Source organism: Fundulus heteroclitus, chromosome 16, assembly GCF_011125445.2.
Source record: "Fundulus heteroclitus isolate FHET01 chromosome 16, MU-UCD_Fhet_4.1, whole genome shotgun sequence".
In the NCBI taxonomy this organism is placed as follows: domain Eukaryota; kingdom Metazoa; phylum Chordata; class Actinopteri; order Cyprinodontiformes; family Fundulidae; genus Fundulus; species Fundulus heteroclitus.
The window spans coordinates 33,333,765-33,353,755 of record NC_046376.1 but is presented as its reverse complement, the minus strand read 5'-3'; the positions used below and the strand labels follow the sequence as shown (position 1 = coordinate 33,353,755).

The 19,991-nt window shown below is 41.9% G+C and overlaps 1 protein-coding gene across 6 annotated transcripts in view; it reads left to right on the top strand.

The window, feature by feature from the left end:
• LOC105940391 (thyroid hormone receptor alpha) overlaps positions 1-12,575 on the top strand; it is a 55,008-nt gene extending 42,433 nt beyond the window's left edge. For 4 of the 6 annotated variants that reach the window (XM_036148535.1, XM_036148533.1, XM_036148534.1 and 1 more), the window contains 7 exons: positions 2,142-2,203; positions 4,495-4,616; positions 5,594-5,741; positions 5,945-6,150; positions 8,390-8,536; positions 10,105-10,363; positions 10,441-12,573. In XM_036148535.1, coding sequence (XP_036004428.1) covers positions 2,142-2,203; positions 4,495-4,616; positions 5,594-5,741; positions 5,945-6,150; positions 8,390-8,536; positions 10,105-10,363; positions 10,441-10,691 — 1,195 coding nt within the window. In that variant the 3' untranslated portion in view covers positions 10,692-12,573. Of the gene's footprint in view, positions 1-2,141; positions 2,204-4,494; positions 4,617-5,593; positions 5,742-5,944; positions 6,151-8,389; positions 8,537-10,104; positions 10,364-10,440 lie in introns of all 6 variants that reach the window. The other 2 variants (XM_036148536.1, XM_012882914.3) reach the window with 2 other exon arrangements.
• Positions 12,576-19,991: the final 7,416 nt, after the last annotated feature.

Sequence of the window (19,991 nt, the reverse complement as noted above, 5' to 3'; positions counted from 1 at the left end):
GCATGTATCTCTGCGTGTGTTGTTGTTATATTCTACCTTTAATGGTCATTTAATTACTATGCCTTCAAATAAGATCCATAAGCATTTTAATTATAGCCGAGAAATTCACAAATGATTGAAAAATAGGGAAAAGCTTATAATATCGTAGTATTACCAATTTTACCGCTATTTATTCATCATTCTTCTTAGCAGTGATCAGTTTGACCAGACTGCTGTTGACTACATGTGTGCAGCTCCTCTAGTGGTTAAAATAGAAATTTTTTAACGTGCGAAACATGTTCAACCCAGTCTGGATGTCTGCCTCCTTTTGCATCGCTGCTGTCTGCCTGCTTCCAGTCGAAGCTCATGACAGCGGGGTAACCTCAGCTTCCAGACCGGACAGCGAGCTCTCCTGGGAACCCTGTTTACCCGTCACTCGCTGTCATCCCAGCTCCCAGTAACTCCACCACGCTGGGGGAAACATGTCCCAATTTAACTGAGAGGTTGTTGTTTTTTTTCCCCTCTCTCTCTCTGTAATTCAGCTCACTTTCACCAGAAACAGGAATGCAGATTTTCCCACCAGAGAGCAAATTGACCGTGTGCACTGCTATAAAACCGAATATGTCCGCTCCACCGTGAAGAAGCAAGAACCGGAATACGTCAGCAAGAATCTTTTTCTCTTTCTGGCTGGAGAAAGAAATCGGATTTGACAGCTAGTGGGAGAATGAGAGGCAAAGGGAGGGAGAGGGAGAGGGGGGGGGGGACACTGGTGTTATCTAATGCTGCTGATGGAGGTCAGGAGAGGGGGTGAGAGGAGAGGGATGGGGTTGAAGGGCAGCTGCAAAATAGGAAAACACTAGAATGAAATGGAGGGGGCTACAGCTTCGTGCATCAAAGCGAGATCTTATGACGTCAAAATGGGGCCGGCTGGATTGGCTGAGAGAAAAAAAGCAAAGGAAGCACACTTCCTGGAAGTGCAAGAAAAGTGGAAACATAGAGAATCATAGAACCAGACAGGAGGCAGTAAAGAGATTAGTAAAGGAATTATCTTTATCCCTGGAAAATCTGCATGTGCTGACGATTCCTGCATGTGTCTGACCATTGATATGATTTACTCGGTTCTGAGTAATCCCGGAAAAACACTAAACGCGTGGACTGGACTGACCTCAAAATACCTCGGGATAAAATGAAATGAGATGATTTAGGGTGGGGGGGAGTATTGTTTCAACCAAGGTAAAGATTATACAGAGCCAAATATCCTCCAGTGGCCACAGCACAAAAATACAGAATACTATCACTTCTAAAGGTGATGGTTCACGTAGCTCAGTTTATTAAATTTTTTTGGCAAACCAAACTTGAGGCAAATGTTTGATTTGATGCATTGTTTTATTCATTGACTCTGTACTGCTCACTGATAACAGAACTGATAAAGCAACCAAAGGTGACCAAAGTTCCAGATTAGATCGAAGTCAAAGTAGGAAACGAGGCAAAACAATAGATGCGGCGCAAGAGACGAGAGTACACATTACTGGCTTCATGAGAGTGAGATGAGATTTCACTTAACAGCCAGCGTGCTCAGATCAATACCACGCTTACAGGATTTGCATCAGTTTAACTTTGTCTTCCTCTTTTGTAAAAACTGTGCACATGTGCATAGTTAGTTTTTGTTTCTCTTTTTATACATCTACTTTTAAAATGTCTTGATTCCGAGCAAAGTGTGCATAAACTTGGTTAGTAAAGCTGATTCCGACTGTTTTGTGGAATGAATCTCTGTTGCCTAATCAGCTCTCTATCATTGACAACTAGGGTTTCCGTCTGATAGTGATTTAATTGAAGTGACATTGTGGTGGAGATAAAACTGGGTTGGCTGGATGATTTAGGTTTGGGCCCGTGGCAGTCTGCTGTAAATTTGAACGGCTTACTGATATTATTGGACCTCAGAAGTCCCGAAAGAGACCGTTTTCTGCTTATCAGCTGCTTTCCTCCCTGAACTCTTTCATTCGGAATCTTGAGCTCTAAAATTGTTATTTATATACATACTTTAAAATATACTTTCCAAGTCAGTTTTAATTTCAGTCAGTGCCAAAAAAGTTGGACAAAATGTCCAAATTGTTTAATATTGTTAATCATCGGTATTCCTTTCTTGTTTGTTTTTTTGCCAGGTGGCCGGATGTGCCGAAGCGAAAGCGGAAAAACAGCCAGTGCTCTGTGAAGAGCATGTCTGGTAAGGATTCTAAATCTCCTCCGTCATCCTGCTCATGTTGTCACCTCCAAACAGCAAAACATTTCAGAACAGGTTCCTGCTGAGATGCTCAGGCTGAAGACATGCAGGAGGATTTAGCCATTGATCAGCGTGGCGCCTGACTCTGCAGCTGGCTCTCCTCAGCTCTGAGTGGGTTCCTCCTCTGCATTAAATTTATAATCCCCTCTTTGCCGCTTTATATTCCTCCACAGAGGTTTTGTTAAACAGAATCACCCACCTAGGTGGGTTGTGCTGAGCAGAGCAGGACTATGAAGGCTCAGAGTTTAAGTGCAGGGTTACTAAATGAAAAGTATTGTCATTTAAAGCTGAATATATGACATTGTTAGAGAGAGGCACTTTCTTGGGATTTTGTGGCCAATATATGATCCCCATTTTTTGTTTTTATTGGTTTTGGGTTTTTTTGTAAAATTTTGACCTGCCTAACCAACTTTAAAGAATCCTGATTTCTCTTTAGGAGCTATGAGAAAATGTAAGATCATTTGTCTAATTTTCTTCTAGCCTTCCTTAAATTAAATGTCATTAGTTATTTATTGTAGGAGTAAACGGCGACGTCACACTGGGTGTATGATAGGAGAGCAGTCATTTACATTTTAAAGCAGAGGTAGAATGATGGAAGAACTGGCATTTTAAACCATCTTTAATATTTTATCAGCGTTCAGCATGGCTAGCATCACCCTAACTTACATTTTCAAAAGGCTGTGGCCATTTCCAAATCCAGCTTGTTTCATAACAGCGGCTCAAAACTGCAATCAATATAACAAAGCAACTATCATGTACTCTGTTCAGCCTTCCTGTTATCTGCTCAAAGCCTTGCTCTCTCTTGCTGTCCCAGAGCCTGAATGAGCAGCAAACTCGACACAACATGTTGAAAATGCACTTTCTATTTAAATAGTCTTGCACCTCCGTTCTTGAATATTTTTTTAAGTTCCTTCCTGATACTGAAAACAGCTGACTTTGAGTCCGCTTCCCTCAGTAACTATGTCCACAGGGTTATTGTTACCCAACCCTAGTGCTCAGGTATGTTCCATTCACAGATCAGAAATAGATCAGCCGGTCGGGATTAATCCTGGTGAAAATCACCTGATTCTGGTCATATGCCCAGTTTCTCAGTTTATTCCTCTGTAACATTTGATCAGAAATATATTGTCGATTGTTTCAAAGTACACACGCGATCCTTCGAAGCATTTACAATGATGTCAGGACATAAACATAAATGATCTGATTTCTTAAATCACTGTGATTGTTATTTTAATAAAAGCTTCGGTAAAACCCAGAAACAGTGTTTGAGAAACAGTGACTCCTTAGCTTACATACTGCAAACATAGCTGCAGTTTTATTAGTTTACTTCATTACCCAGTACTGCAGAAAGGGGGTGGCACACCCCACAAAACAAATGGCATCATGTGGAAATATTCAAGCAACATCTCAAGAAATCAGTGGGAAAGTTTAAAAGCCTAGCTACAAATATTGAAATGGAAAAGTGACCCTGAATTATAACTCTATGTCATGTGTTCTCCTTTTAAAGTTGTTGTCGTCATAGGTTACGCACCACTTTATACACATTTAAAATGAAAAAGTTGGGAAAAACTGTTAACAATTCACATTATAGACCAAATCAACTGCACAAAAAAAAAAAAAAAAACATTGTAGCCATGTTGAAATAAAGTTTGAGAAGAAAAAGCTCTTCCTGCTGTTGACTGCTCATTGCCCTTATTGGTTCCAGAAGGCCTGTAAAGGTGGTTCTGTTGGGTGTCTTACCTGAGATTCTTGGCGCCGTTGTCTCACTGTATACAGATTAATAGTTCAGTCCCTCTGCAACAATAGAGCTGTAGCAGTTAGACAAAGAAACAGCATGCTTCAGTTCATATAGTAAGAGCTTAGGGCATCAAAGGAGGCATTTATGAGAGAGCAGGCAGATAGCAGGTTGAGATGAAAAGAGCGTTTCAGGACTCCTTGAAGTCTAAACCTCTTAAGCTTGCGTGACGACGGCTGTTCTTATGTATGTTCAATCCTGTACCATAGTCTCTTGGGGCCCTGTGTGTACAGGTGCTTCACAGAGGCCCCTGTGATAACACTCACCCCCCTTCCTTCCCCATTTTACTCCCCTCTTCATCCTCAATGTCACTGTTATCCCCTCTTCTTCCAAACATCTTCACCACCTGCTGGTTTTCCCCTCATTTTGCACTCTTTTTATCACCTCATCCGTCACCCCATCCCATCTCGCTCTGTAACCTCCTCCTCCTCTCCTCTAGCTCTTAGTGTCTCTGTTCCAGGTTACATCCCCAGCTACCTGGAGAAGGACGAGCCGTGCGTGGTGTGTGGGGACAAGGCCACCGGCTACCACTACCGCTGTATAACCTGCGAAGGCTGCAAGGTACAGGGGAGCAATTCTTCCTCCCTAACATGTGCTGAGAAACAAGGTTGTGCACCGATCAGCGCCTTGCACTAGAATTTGCACTCCCTGAACCTTTTCACCTCTTGTTATTTTACAGCTACAAGTTTCTCTGTATTTTATTTACACCTTATTTAGTAAAAATTCACAAAGTATTGTGAATTTAAGGGGGAAAGAAAAGAGGTACATGGTTTTCAATTATTGTTTTTTACAAGTAAACAAAGTCTGAGATGCATCCATGTTCAGCCCCCCGAAGTATATAACATGTGGAACCGCCTTTTGGGGTACCAGCTTTGGTTTTCAAGACTTACCACAAGTTAGTCAGTTGGCTTTAGGTCAGAACTTTGACTTAGCCATTCCAGCATGACACACAATGCGACCTGGATCTAATAAACGTAGGTACGATTTCATGTTTCATGTGTGCACATTGTATGATCACCGGTTACCTCTGAATCGGTTAGGACGTACGGCAATAAGCAACTTCATCAGTGTGAGCTGCAGCAGCGTATGCCATCCATCTTACAATGTTTTGCTGTGCAATCCAACAAAAGCACACAGTTTAGGAATATGTTTGCAGCCTTGGTCGGTATTCCTTGTGGCTATTTGTTTGCTCCAAACAGACGAACTTTTTGATTGGACCGGTTTGGCTGTAAGCTAATTTTGGATCCTGTGTGTCACTCTGTCAACGTTTCTTTTTTTCTACCTTGCACCATAAATAATGCAAGGTAGATAAAGGGCTACTTCCTTTTAACGTCGAGGGCTCCTAATAGTAGCGTATGCTTATTTCCCATAGTGCATGTGCTAACAGCAATGCACTGTGGGAGATATACAGCATGTCATGGTACACTGCAAGATCTCTGACCACTTGATCTAATTGCAACCCTGTATAAAAGCACGTTGTATTCTCCGATAAGTTCTTTACGTTCTTTTTCTCTCTCCCGTTTTGTCCCTCCTTCCAGGGCTTCTTCCGCAGGACAATCCAGAAAAACCTCCATCCTGCTTACAGCTGTAAATATGAAGGCTGCTGCATTATTGACAAGATCACCCGCAACCAGTGCCAGCTGTGCAGATTCAAGAAGTGCATCTCTGTGGGCATGGCCATGGACTGTAAGTCTCTCCTTCATTCCTAGTGTCCTTGAGTTGTGGAAGAGCATTTATTGCATTTCCGGTTCTGTTGAGCAGCAACCTTCAGGATACTTTGTAAAAATCCAAACTGAGGACCTCCACCATGTGTTGGAAGTTTAAAAAGTCAGGTCTAAAGCTCTACAAGAACTCACTTAACCCTTTCACTCCGCCCATCTGTACTTCAGTGGTGCTCGACGAGAGCAAGCGCGTGGCCAAGCGGCGCCTCATCGAGGAGAACCGAGAGCGGAGGAAGAGAGAAGAGATGGTGCGGACGCTGCAGATGAGGCCGGAGCCAGACAGTGCAGAGTGGGAGCTGATCAGGATGGTGACGGAGGCCCACCGGCACACCAACGCCCAGGGCTCCAGCTGGAAACAGAAGCGCAAGTTTCTGGTAAACTTTGTTTTTTTTACAACTATTTCTCACTGGAGTTTCAAGGCTGCCGCATCTTGTGTTAAATGAATAGAAACTTTCACGTGGAAACGTTGATAAATAGCTTTTTGAGTCTCTATTGCCTCTCTCACTTCTCGTTCACTCCTAAAGGCATGGTTTGGATGTTTTGAAGAGAGCTGTCTGTGAAGTTCTAGCAAGCGATATTTTCCTTGCCTCTCGTAGAAAGATGCCATATTACTGGGAGTTTGTAGAAAAGTTAAATAAAGTTGTGGAAGTCAGTCACTTAGGGCCTCTATTTTTTTAATTGACTGATTTTTAACAATTTAAAGCAACCAAACACTGAATACAACAGTATATTAGTGGATATCTTTCAGAAGAGACACATTTTAAAAAGTTTTCTCATCCACAGGTAAATGAAGTTAGTGATGGAGCTGCACTGATGAGGATTTTGTGTCCAGAATTCAGTCTCTGCTTTTTGTAAAGTTTTCACCAGCCGACACAGACTTTAGCCAGTTCCGTTTTATCTTCGTGAACAATCCTTTGAGTCCTTCTATTTTAGGGTCTGGGTGAACTTGATTGTTAGAAATGGTGTAACAATTAGAAAACATTTACTTGGAAGAATTAATCAATATTTCCAGAGTAGAAAGCATGTAAGTTTAACAGCTAAAAGAGGTTTAAAATACAAATTACTATTAATTACAGAACTTCCAGCCATTTTTTTAAATTCACTTAATCAGCAAAAGTATTTAAATTCCAATCTTTTTTAGATAATTTTACATAAGTTTTATTAGTAAAGTCTATTCCATGCTAACTATTCTGGCAATGGTTGACTATCTATATATTACAAATCTAACAGAGTTAAGAAGCTTCTGCTCAATCAAGTATTCCTAAACCTCAGGATGACAGAATGTAATTAAATGTTAATCATAATCCCTTTCCTTAATAAACATTTGCAGCCTACCAGTCTAAATGCATCATACCAAACTCATGTAATTAATGAAGATATACTCATATTCATAGCCTAGTTCTAAACTAGTTGAAGCTGGACACTACTTCCCATAGTCACTACAACACAGACACTTTCTTTTCCACAGGTCTTTATGGGAGTTTTGAACTTTTACCAAGGTGATGCTTTCACTGATTACAAAATCCATTTGATCATATCTGTGTTAATGTTCTCTGTTGGACTGCGTACACCATGGCTTAGAATAAATGTTGACAATAACCACAATTTCTTTGAATTGTTACCAAATTTAAGAAGCTAATTTTCTAATTTAACTTTTATTGAACATTGTGAAGTAATATGCTCATAAAAAAGTTCAATACCCTGAAGAGTTCCTTTTTAACTGTGTCAAAATATGCTGGTGAAGATTCTCAGTCATCCAGGTCATGGTCATTCCAAAAAAAGTAAAACACACAAACAAGTGCAGTCGCTTTGTTTTTTTACTTTTTTGGAATGTGTCAAAATAGAAAATGTAAAGTTAAAAGACTAAATTTCCAGAAAACCATGAAAACACAGGTATAAATTTTCATATACTGTGGTAACTGATGGATACCTTCATACAGTGGTGAATGGTTACCAAGCAACTATTTCACAAAGGCAAGAGCAGTTTTACACTTGAATACACGTGCATGCAGAGGTTCAAAAAGACAAGGACACACAGAAGAATACCTCCTGTTCCTGGGGCGGGTGAGTAAAGCAGCCGGAGCATAATGGCTGCTGCTGCTTGACAACATCAATGCTTTTTCACTTCCAGTTGACCCTGATCTCTGCAGACAAAACATCGGCAAATTGCTCCAAAAACTCCTATTCCTTCGATATGCACATATGAACATGTGTTTGAATATGTTATGTATGAAAATGTTTTCACCAGAAGGGATAAACCTTTTTCTCTAATCTATTTTCTAAAGCAATTCAGCTTCCTTAGTAAGCAGTCTGTGTATATGTTATTAGTTTAAGCTGTGAATGACTGATTGTAGTGTGAAGCCCTTTGGGGTCATTTATCATTTTTCTTGCATATTATATCTGCCATCACATGTGGAATTGTGTTACCTGCTTATCCTTTAATAAAGGTTGATGATTTTTTTTCTCATCTATTCACTGATTTAGATACTCAAGTCTAAATCTGCCTAATCTATTGTTAGCAAACATCTGCAGACTAAGCCCAGTTTAGACCAGGGGTTTTCGTTTCCGTGTCCTGCCTCGTTGACAGATGAATGCCTAATATGTTGTTTGCAGTCAGACGACATCGGCCACGGTCCAATGGTGCCCACTTCAGACGGAGACAAAGTCGATCTTGAGGTCTTCAGTGAGTTCACCAAGATCATGACCCCCGCTATCACCCGTGTTGTTGACTTTGCCAAGAAATTGCCCATGTTTTCAGAGGTTGGTCGGAAAGGATGTTAAAAACCTTTTGTTAAAAAATGTTGTTGGACGATTTTTGATGCAGTCCATTATTATGCCTTAAAGTTAACTCTTTTCCATCGCATGTTTAAACATGTCGCTCCAGTTGTGCAATCAGCCATTGTTACCTGGTTGTTAGATCAGATCTTGAGACTTACATTTATCCCCTCCATACATGTAAAAGCAGACTTACAAGAGTTTTATCTGTCAAGTAAAAGAAAAAGCATACACGCTTTTCAAATATTTTTGCAGCTCAAAACCTGAAAAGTGTGGTGTGCATTTATATTTAGCCTCCTATAGCTTGATCCCCACAAAATGAGATCCTCAGAATCATTTTACAGCAGCATTAAGCTCCACTCAGGTATTGCCCAAATTAGTGAAATTGCAAAAGCCTTCTTAATCCCTAAGTCTTTTGACTTTTGATCACCCTTAAATGTGTTTCATTAAACGTGTTTCATTATGATCTGATGGGAAAAATCTGAAAACTGTGGCACACCCTTGCATTCAGTACCATTTCTTCTGATGCCTCAAAAAATGCCCCATAAAATACATTGTAAGCAACCGTCTATTGAAGTCAGCAGCTCATTAGTATATAGAGTCTACTTGTGCGTAAATGAATCCCAGCTTAAATCCAGATGTTCTATCAAGGTCCCAGGGGTTTGTTAGAACAGCGTGATGAAGACCTGGGAACCCAGCAGACAGATCAGGGAAAAGATGTGAGAAAGTTTAAAAAGCATTTAGGTTATAAAACAACATCTTAAGACCTGCCACCAAGATCCTTCTAGTCCATCATCAGAAAAGGAAAAGACTATGGAACAACAGCAAATGTAAGAACGTTAAGGAGAGAGAAACAGCCAAGTGGCTCTTGATGTTAATAGATTATATCACCAACATCATGGAGGAACCGTACACAGCAGGTGAGAGAGAATTTGTCAACAGCTTTTGTTTGTGCACCTGCTGGATCTATGTTTTAGGAAACAATGGCAAGAAGAAGGCCACTGTTGAAAGAAAGCCATAAGAAATCAGGTCAGCAGTTTGCCACGAGCCATGTAAGGGGACACATGTAGAAAATTGTTCTTTGGTCACATGAGACAAAAACTCAGCTAATGCCGTGTTTTGCACACTGGCCACTAAGAAGAGAAAAAGAGGAAAATAGCCTGCGCACTAGGATATCTACTATGGAGGTTTTGTTCCCATATTAAGAGATAAGATATCAAAGTGGAGAAAACAACAGATTTCACCACATATTTTATAAAAAATATGCCGTTTCTTTTGGCTCCTTGAGCTATTTGCTTTACCTGGTGTGTTTTGTGGCACCCTTTGAATGGGAGCTATCATTGTAATCTAATCTACAAACACCAGGGCTTCCTGCAGACATCCATAATGAGTCCCAATTCAGACCCTTGCTGCGGGTCTGAATTGAACATCCACACAGTGTATAGCACATTATTCCTATTTTTTATTTATTCTAAAAAGAAAAGTTTGTAAACCTTGTATTAACTGTGTTTCTTCTTGACATCAATAACTCTGAATTGTTGTTTGTGTGCCAGCTGCCTTGTGAAGACCAGATCATCTTGCTGAAGGGGTGCTGCATGGAGATTATGTCCCTGCGCGCTGCTGTACGCTACGACCCTGAAAGCGAGACGCTGACGCTCAGCGGCGAGATGGCCGTGAAACGCGAACATCTCAAAAATGGTGGGCTGGGGGTTATTTCCGACGCCATATTCGATTTGGGCAAGAGCCTGGCACAGTTCAACTTGGACGACTCTGAAGTGGCTTTGATGCAGGCCGTGCTGCTCATGAGCTCAGGTGAGGTATCACTGATGCTACTGACAGCGATGGTTGCACTCGCTGCCATAAACTCATTCTCCATTTATTCACTTCAGATCGCACAGGGCTGACGAGCGTGGAGAAGATCGAGAGGTGCCAGGAGGCCTACCTGCTGGCGTTTGAGCACTACATTAACTACCGTAAGCACAACATTCCCCACTTTTGGCCAAAGCTCTTGATGAAGGTGACGGACCTGCGTATGATCGCCGCCTGCCACGCCAGCCGCTTCCTCCACATGAAGGTCGAGTGTCCAAACGAACTCTTCCCGCCGCTCTTCCTGGAAGTCTTCGAGGACCAGGAAGTATGACTTTGCACCCCGCGCTAAAAGCACGCGTTTTGGCAGGGAGACGGAAGCACTGACAACGGACGAACGTCATAGGAAAAACTGGATTTTGTTTTCATTTGTGAGAACGTGCCCTGTACATTTTTTTTTTTTTTTTCGGTTTGTTTGCCCATTTGTTGTCAAACACAAGACTGACCTTCTGCCACCAGCAAGTTTTCATCAGCATCAACGGAAACACAGGCATTTTAAACTCCGCTTTCTGAGAGGTGTGCACATACACATCTTCAGGGAATAGTTTTCAAACACTTTGCCACAAAGGTACATCTATATGCAAATCCAAATTGCATAAGTAAGGAGGGCTGGGCTGTTGCCACACCTAATGCAAACTGAGGGGCTTTGCTAGCAGCACACCTGCCTGTAATCTCCAACAGGTGTCTGATGTTTGTTTTTTTTTCCCTGTCCGGCACCTGACAGCTGGCACTAAAGACAATCCCTCCACCCGGCCCGCCTCAAACCCACCTCCCTAGCAGCTCCACCAACAACGGCTTCCTCTTTCTGCGCTCTTTTCAATCCACTACGACCCTGAGAGTGATCGTCGACCTACCTCCGTCACACAAACCTTCGCACCGAGAAACGCACTCACAGAATGTACGTGCGCTAAACACCCCCCCCCCCCCCCCCCCCCCCCAACACTGTTACCTCATTTCTTGTTAAATGTATTTCTTTATTTGTATCTGGGGGCAGGTTTAGTTCGGTTAGAGAGCATAGAGCCATGCGCCCGACAGTTACCCATATGCTTCTTGCGGCTGCTGAGAGAAACTCCAGTGGAACAACTTTATAGAAAACACTGATCTACAAAGCATTAATTCTACTGCAGGTCTTACAGCTGAGGATGCTAAAGCATTGAGAGGTGTCATGAACATCACAGTGCATTCTGTAAGCGCTAAACACTGAGTAAGTATAGAGGATTTGTGGTCAAAGAAAGCTTCCTAAATATCAAACAAAAAGCCTTCAGAAGGCTCAGTGAAGGAGTAACATGTGCAGACAAAGTTGTTTGCTGCCCTGGTAAATGTGTGAAAAGCCTTAAAATAAATCTCTTTTTTTATTACATGCTGATGCATGTATTCGCCACACAAATAATATCACACCAAACAAGACTTTTTCTTTCATTTGAGTACATTTATTCAGTTTGGAAATAATCCCTTTAAAATAAATGTAACCTTTTTTTTTTTTTTTTTTACTTTATAGCTAGCTTTATATCAGCTGTTGGCCAGTCCTCAGATACAAGTTGGCATCCAGATAGCACTTTGATATGGAGCAAGGAAAAGCTCTCTCTCACCTATCGCAGATATAAACACGCTGTGTTTGCTAAGCTCTGCTGGGGATTCTACTTGAGCTGTGTAGTTTGGTCTGATGCAACTAAGGTTATTTTTAGCACCGCTTCATCAGCTGGGGCTGGCATGAAACAAAGAGTGACAGTAATGTGGAAGAGCACCTCATGGTAAGGTATGGCGGCAGATCTCTGAAGCTGTGGGCTTAAAGCCTGGTTCACTCGGCAAGATAATTAGCCCGATGTTTACCCCGATCTACCCCTTCTGACAGCCCCCAAATATCGGAATAGGTTTTAAGATAATCTTAAGAGATTTTCCTGCCATGTGTGGTGTGTTATGACTGATCTAGCCTGCTCAGAAGGACATTGGGCCTTGTCTGACCTCAAATAGAGGATATGCAACATGTTGGATTGCCTTGGTCCAATATTCTATCATGTGTGCTGTTCCCCAAGGACAAAACCAGCACGCCCCCTATTGAATGTGATGTGTAGCCAATCAGAGAGTGAGGTGAGGGTAACACGGAGAAAGAAAACACACACAACTCACATATATATATATATATATATATATATATATATATATATATATATATATATATATATATATATATATATATATATATATATATATATATATATATAGTGCAGCAAATGTAGAACCACTGTCTCCGCTCCTTTAGCCAATGGCTTTTTTTTTGTTGTTGTAATGTTTTTACTCTGTTTAAATTAGTTAGCTACCAACTTAAAGGAGCATTACCGACATCTACTGTTGCAGAATATGCCGTCGGCCATGTTTGAACTTTGAACTCACGTCTGATAGATTTGGCAAGATTTCCTGTCTGACATTTGAATGATCCTGAGTGAAATCTGTTCATGTGTGGAGTGTTGTGCTTTATGTCTGACCCCCACACTACGAGCAAACCTGTTATAGCTACGATTTTTTATCGCTGTGTGTGGTGTCTCTCAGACATCGGCTAACTAGTTTAAAGGAACATTAGGTGATGTGATGCCTAATGGTTAAAATCGGAGCAACACATACACGTTGCCTTGGACAGACACCCGCCATTTACCCAACGGTCCTGCGACTGTGAACCTTTTTCATTTTTATTTACACAGGATAGCTGTATAATGTAATATAAATATAAATTTGATATGGAAGCCAGTAAGAGTAGTGGACAAGAAATAGAACAAAATATGTTAGCAGGCTGTTGCTCTTTTGCCAAAATAAAATACCAAATGCTGCGCTCTGTTTTGAGAACCCTGGGAAATCTCATATGATTGCCTCAGGAACCAGGAAGTAAACACGGGCTACACTCTGCAACAAAGTAGTTCTGTACCGTACCTCTAGGTTTGAAAGGAAAAAATAAGATAAAGACATCGTTGATGAGGAGGACAGGTTGTTTATAGGGAATGTTACTTCCACATTCCCTATAAACAATGAGAATGATTTTACAGTAAATATCTTACTTATAGCTCCTTTAATATCTTGCCGCATGAACTAGGCTTTACTTGATTGGTCCTAGGAGCCTTTCACATCTTTACCAGGGGTGCCAACAGATTTGTTCATGCCTGCATGTTTCAAAAGGTAAAATGTATGATTTCCAAGCAAATTATCTAAATAAGTGTGTAGTCTGTTTGTCTCAAACTTCCATCTCCTCCTTTAAACATTTGCAGTTAAAATAACCCACCGAGAGCTTTGTCTTTGTAACCCGTCTTTTTGTCTATGTGACAGGTGCGTCTTCCGTGCGATTTTTGTAGATATTTATATTTAATTTTTCTCCCTTTTGTGTTTTTTGTTTGTGATTCAGGAGGCTCTGTTGGATTAGAGGCAAATCTCATTACTTTATGTAAGGCGACAGCCAGCCTGTCATGTTCCAGCAAAGGAAAAATGAATACATTTATTTTATCACTATGCTGTTTTTTGCCCAACTTTAACATAGCTGAGTACTCTAAAACGTTGTTAACTTAATAAAAGTACTATAAAGTTGTATAAGAAATGTGATGTGCACCTATATCTGTGCACGTGTTTGGCTGAGCACTTAAAAATAGCTTTTCAGCTCATCATGAGTATATACCCACATAAAACCAAACAATCAGCATAATAACACAACATAGAACAAATCAGCTACAGGGTGGACAACACAGAGCAGGGCGGTAGCTTAACGCAGCTTCACTGGTAGCTAGGCTTTATGGTGTGACATATGTACAGTATTTAGTATATTCTATTATTCCCGTTTAAGGCCAGAGATCTCCATTTGCCAAGTCTACATGGTTATCTTGGCAGATTTTTCATTGCAAGGATTCTTCTTAAGGAAATGTGATTTTATGACTCCAATAAATAATACCAAGTTATTTTAATCAGCAAACTTCCCCAAATAGGGATCAGAATTAACTTAATTGGAACCGGAGTGTAATAAAAAGTTAATAAAATGTAACTAAGTTGACCAGTTATCTCCAACAGCATTAAATGAAATGCAGTTTGTGCTATGGCCTAAATCAGTTATCAGCACCAAAATCCAGAAAGACCATTTTATTTTCTAGGAGATCAAACGAACTTAACATTTAGCTGCAAACTAATAAGATTTTCTACTTTGGAGAAACACGAGATCAGCTCATAGCTGCTTGTTATCCAGTCTCTTTCCTTCTAAAAGCCCAGTTTACCTTTTCACTTTACACTTTACACTTGTGTTGTCATTGTGGTCTTTTTAATGTCATTTCTGAGTCAGTATGTTTACAGAAAGCACTTTTTTATTCATAACATCTGAAAACAAACATACACCATTAACAGCCTAGACGAGCTGTTTGCAAATGTGAATAAGTAGCTAGAATACCTCACCCAACACATACCTCCTGTTGCAGTACCTCACAGACACACATTCAAATTTCAGATGTTTTTACTGTTTTCTCATTGATTTGTTTTCTTTTTCTTTATTTTCTTCTTTTTTTTTTTTTTGCTCCTCTCAAAAAAAGTTGTGGGATGCACACGCCTAGCTATCTCAGTGTGTTCGCTTATCGGCGCCCCTGTTCCCCTTCGCTGCCCCGCAGTTTCCTCCCTTTATCCCATCATGCACCATATTGTGGTAGGCACACAGGGCACAACCTGGTGGGTGGTAGGTAGCCATTTTTTGCACACCAACACCCCCCCCCCCCACCCCCCACCACCACCAACACCACCTGTAACTGCCTAAAACCAACAGATTCTACCTCACCCTTATCTCCATGGAGCTGCCCCTCAGTATGCAACACAAGCACATCTGCACGCTCGGATATAATACTGAATATATATATATATATATATATATATATATATATATATATATATACTGTATGTCCCCAATGCAAAGAGATAAATTAGCAGCATTGATCTACTGAGTATGCTGTTCCACCAGTAACACCCACTTGTTCCTTTTTAACGTGGATCAACCCCTGACATCTGTCATGGCGCGCTCTGGTGTTTTCGCCACTTTTTCATTTTCGAACTGACCATGCGGGACCAGGAGTCGCCCTGAGTTCAGTTTTGATTTCTGAACCCAAGCCGACAGCAGGTTAGGGGTGGATGAGTGACATTACAAAGTGCTGCCTGAACCTCACAGAGAACTTTACGGGGGGGACGCCAGACAAAGCCATTTTGGCCCTGTTGGGTCGGGACTCAGGTGGATGGTCAGTGGGAGGTTCAGAAGTAACTGAGTGAGTCAGCAGCGTTCACCTTTGGGTGCTGCTCTAGCCGTCGGGGGGAAGAGGAAACCACAGGATCGTGGGGAAGCGCCATGCTCTGGAGGATAGTCGCTCCATAAAAATGGACTAAATTCTTCCCCAGCCGAAGAGAACGTGTCAATCAAAAGACTGGTCCCAGAAAGCTGCAGGGAGAAATGCACACTGCTGTAAAGACCTCTATCAACCTTATCCCCAACTGCCATCCACTAAAAAAAAAAAAAAAAGAATGATCAGGTTCTTGTTTTGCACTAAAACCACAATGTCTGTATCCTAAACTGGTCTGGACACTTTTCCTCCATGCCTCCTCCTCCGTCTTCGTTTGTCTCTCACCTCATCTCTTGATAACCTTTTCCAAACAGTAAGATTTAGAGCACGGCCTTTAAGTGTTACTAATCTATGTTGTGGGTTATTTAGGGGACACACACACACACACACAGATAGATGAGAAAGGATGATGGAACTGTACAGATTCACATCCGACTTGTCAATACCACTGTGAATGAAAGCGCTGATGAACCGGATCACACCAGAGACAGAGACGACTACCAATTCAGCCATGCAGATGTGTCCATGGGCCTCACAGGAGTGTAGCTTAACACTCTGTAGTGCCTTGCAGAAATATTAATACCCCTTGAATTTTTTTCCCCATTTTGTTGGGCTACAACCACAATCATCTACGTCTTTTGTTGGGATTTCCTGTGACCAGCACTAAAGTTACACATAATTACGAGGTGGAAGGTCAAGGATACAGGTTTTTTTTTCTTTAAAAAAAATACTAATCTGAAAGGTTTTGCTGCACCCTTTGACTCCGCTAGATAAAGTCCACTGTAACCAATCACTAGAAAATCAGAAGTCATCTCAATGCTGCTGTTACATAAACTCCCAAAGAAATACATTGAAGTTTGTGATTGCAATATGAAAAATGGGGAAAAAGTCGAAAAGGTATGAATGCTTTTGCAATGGACTATATGTACCATACATATATGTAAATATTGAAATAAAATTATATATATATATATATTTCTATGCACTATTTGACAGAGAGTTCCATCCCACTCAGAAGAGCATCTGCAACATTTTCTGCCGTGTTTTCAGTCGGCATCAAGGTGCCCGTTTGACTGGTGGCCATTGTGGCTCCAAGTAACCTTCTTAGTCCAGCGACCTTTGTGCATGCCTCCACATCAAGCTAATTCTTTCCTGGGTTTTATTTTTTTTCTCCTGTTCTGCTTTTTCTGAGATCGAGGGGTCAGCTTCCCCATCTGTGACGCAGATGTGAGCTGGCAGCACAGCCTCTCTGTCTCTCCTTCTTTGCCACATGATCAGCAGAGAAGTCCTACGCCTGTCATCTTAAAGAAACCACACCAGCACCTGAGAGCTCTCTGCCTCTGGCTGCTAGGCGGCTGCACCAGCACCAAAACAGAAAAAAAAAACAGTGTGTCTAATGCGGGTTTCTGTTTCAGCAAGCTGCTATGTTGAAACAGACGCTTTGACTTTTTGAAATATGATCTCTTTACATGCATCACCTTTGCTTTAGCTCCTTTATACAAAATATTTCATTGGTTTTATCAGTTTGATACTGAAGTGCAACTAGAACCTTTGATTTGCTCTTCATGTTTTGGTTTGGTTCCTGTTGCTGCTACATTGGGGTCAGTTTATGGGCTACAGACTTGTGCAGCAGCCAGCTCTGCTTCAGTTTAACAATTCATTACTACACCAGGAGGACTTTTCAAGCTTTAAAGCAAAGCTGCAGAATAAATCAATGCGTCTCTGGGGTTTCTTTCACTTTGTGACGGGATGACTGGGATTTCTCGCTCTCGTGTTTACAGTAGCCCAAAATGTGAATTTGATGCTAATCTCTGCCAGTGCACAAAGCTGTAACATTTAGGGCGCTCTCTTTCTGACTTACCCAGGGAAAACAGTCCTCTCTGTCTCTCTGTCTGTCCTGCACTGTCCTCCTGCCCCGTTCCTTTTTTCTGCCTGTTCTGCATCCAGAATCCCACCCAGCTCCTACGAGCACTCATTGGTGGAGTACGTTGACAATCCCTGCAGGAGTGTGTCTCCATGTGGAATGTAAAATACTGCAATTATGTGATTAAAGACACGTTGTGAAAACCTCTGACTCATGTTTTAATGTTTTCAACCAAATGTTCTGCTCACACAAGCCAGGACGTGTGGGGGGGGGGAGTTAAAACTAGACATGAGCATTTTAGCGGTTTTTAAGACCTTTGATCTGCTGATGTTGATTATAACAGATTAAGGATCTCTTTAACAATTATTGTGTAAAGACGAGGTTTTAGTGTTGCTGTTGAGCGGTTATCATTTAGGGTCATTACATAAGCCATTACATTACATTTACCATTGCATTAGGTGCAGAAATGACGTGTGAAAGAACAGATGCTGGAAAACAGACTTCTTCTGTTTTAAAGCAGCACTAAGTATTTTTCCATAAGTCCCTACAATAAGATAAGATAGACTTTATTGATCTCACAGTGGAGAAATTCACGTCTCACATCAGCTCAATAATAAAAAGAAGGTGCCAAAAGGAGGAAAAGGTGCATGAGGTATATACAGTGCGTCCACATATGGATCAAGAGAAAAAAAAAGAAAGAAAGCAGAGATGTAAAATGACTTAAGTACATTTAAGGTGACTTATATACATTTGGATCTGACGATGTACATTAAGTAGTACCAGGTAAAGGACAACAGTGAGGTAGTGAGATAACTATAATAGCTGAAGTCACTTATTTACCAGGATTATTGCAAAGGTTATTACACAGGGTATTAAATAGTAATTGCCCATTAGTTATTGCACAAGTTATTGCAGTTATAGTGCAGCATTGTAAAGTCTGATAGCAGCAGGGATGAATGACCTGCGGTAACGCTCCTTTTTACAGACAGGATGTCTAAGTCTGTCACTAAAGGAGCTGCTCAGCTCCTCTACAGTCTGGTGCAGGGGGTGGAAGGTGTTGTCCATGATGGATGTAAGCTTGGACAACACCCTCCTCTCAGCTACTTCCTCCACAGAGTCCAGAGTGCAGCCCAGGACAGAAGTGGCCTTCCTCACCAGCTTATTCAGTCTCTTTCTGTCCCTCTCTGCACTGCCAGGAGCCCAGCAGACGACAGCGTAGAGGAGGGCTGAGGCCACCACAGAGTCATAGAAATTTTTTAGCAGAGGCCAGCTCACTCCAAAGGACCTCAGCCTCCTCAGGAGGTGGAGCCGGCTCTGGCCCTTCTTATACAGGGCGTCGGTGTTATGAGTCCAGTCCAGTTTATTGTTGATGTGAACACCCAGGTATTTGAAACTCTCCACAGTTTCTATGTCCTGCCCCTGGATGTTCACAGGTGAGTGAGGTGGGGGTCTTCTCCTGAAATCGATCACCATCTCTTTGGTCTTACTGGTGTTTAAGCACAGATGGTTCTTCTCACACCAGTCCACAAAGTCCATGATGACCGACCGGTACTCCAGCTCGTTCCCCTCAGACACACAGCCCACAATGGCCGAGTCATCAGAGAACTTCTGAAGGTGGCAGCTGTCCGTGTTGTAAGTAAAGTCTGAGGTGTAGAGGGTGAAAAGAAACAGAGACAGAACGGTACCCTGGGGGGCCCCGGTGCTGCAGAGTGCCACCTCTGACTGACAGCCGTGCAGCCGCACGTACTGAGGGCGGTTAGTGGGGTAGTCAATTGTCCAGTCAGCCAGATGTTTGTCCACCCCAGCGTCCTCCAGCTTCCCCCTCAGCAGCACCGGTCTGATGGTGCTGAAAGCGCTAGAGAAGTCAAAGAACATGACTCTCACAGCGCTTCCAGTGGTCTCCAGGTGGGTGAGCGCCCGCTGCAGCAGGTAGATGATGGCATCCTCTACTCTGATGTTGGGCTGGTAGGCAAACTGCAGCTGGTCCAGGGTGGGGCTCACCACGGTGCGTAAGTGAGCAAGGATGGTACCCTGTGATGGTAATCTAGGTGTTTATGAGACGATTTAGGGGATCTGTTATCTCACCCCCCACTGTCTCTTGCTGGTAAATTACGCTTGCAACTTTCTATGCCATGACCCATTGGCAGTTCTGCGGGTCTGTTCTTGTTCCAGTTGTAAGACGAACAACTTTATGGCAATTTAAGGCTACTGTTTGCCAGTATTTCTAAATCCTACATGTTCTATTGCATAAAGAAGCTGCTTTGCCATTGTCTGTTCAGCCTGTCTGTTTACTTCTGACAGCACCTAGAGCATCTGGCATTGCCCAAATTATTCACACATAGGAATATTATCTTTAAAAAGCTTCCAAATG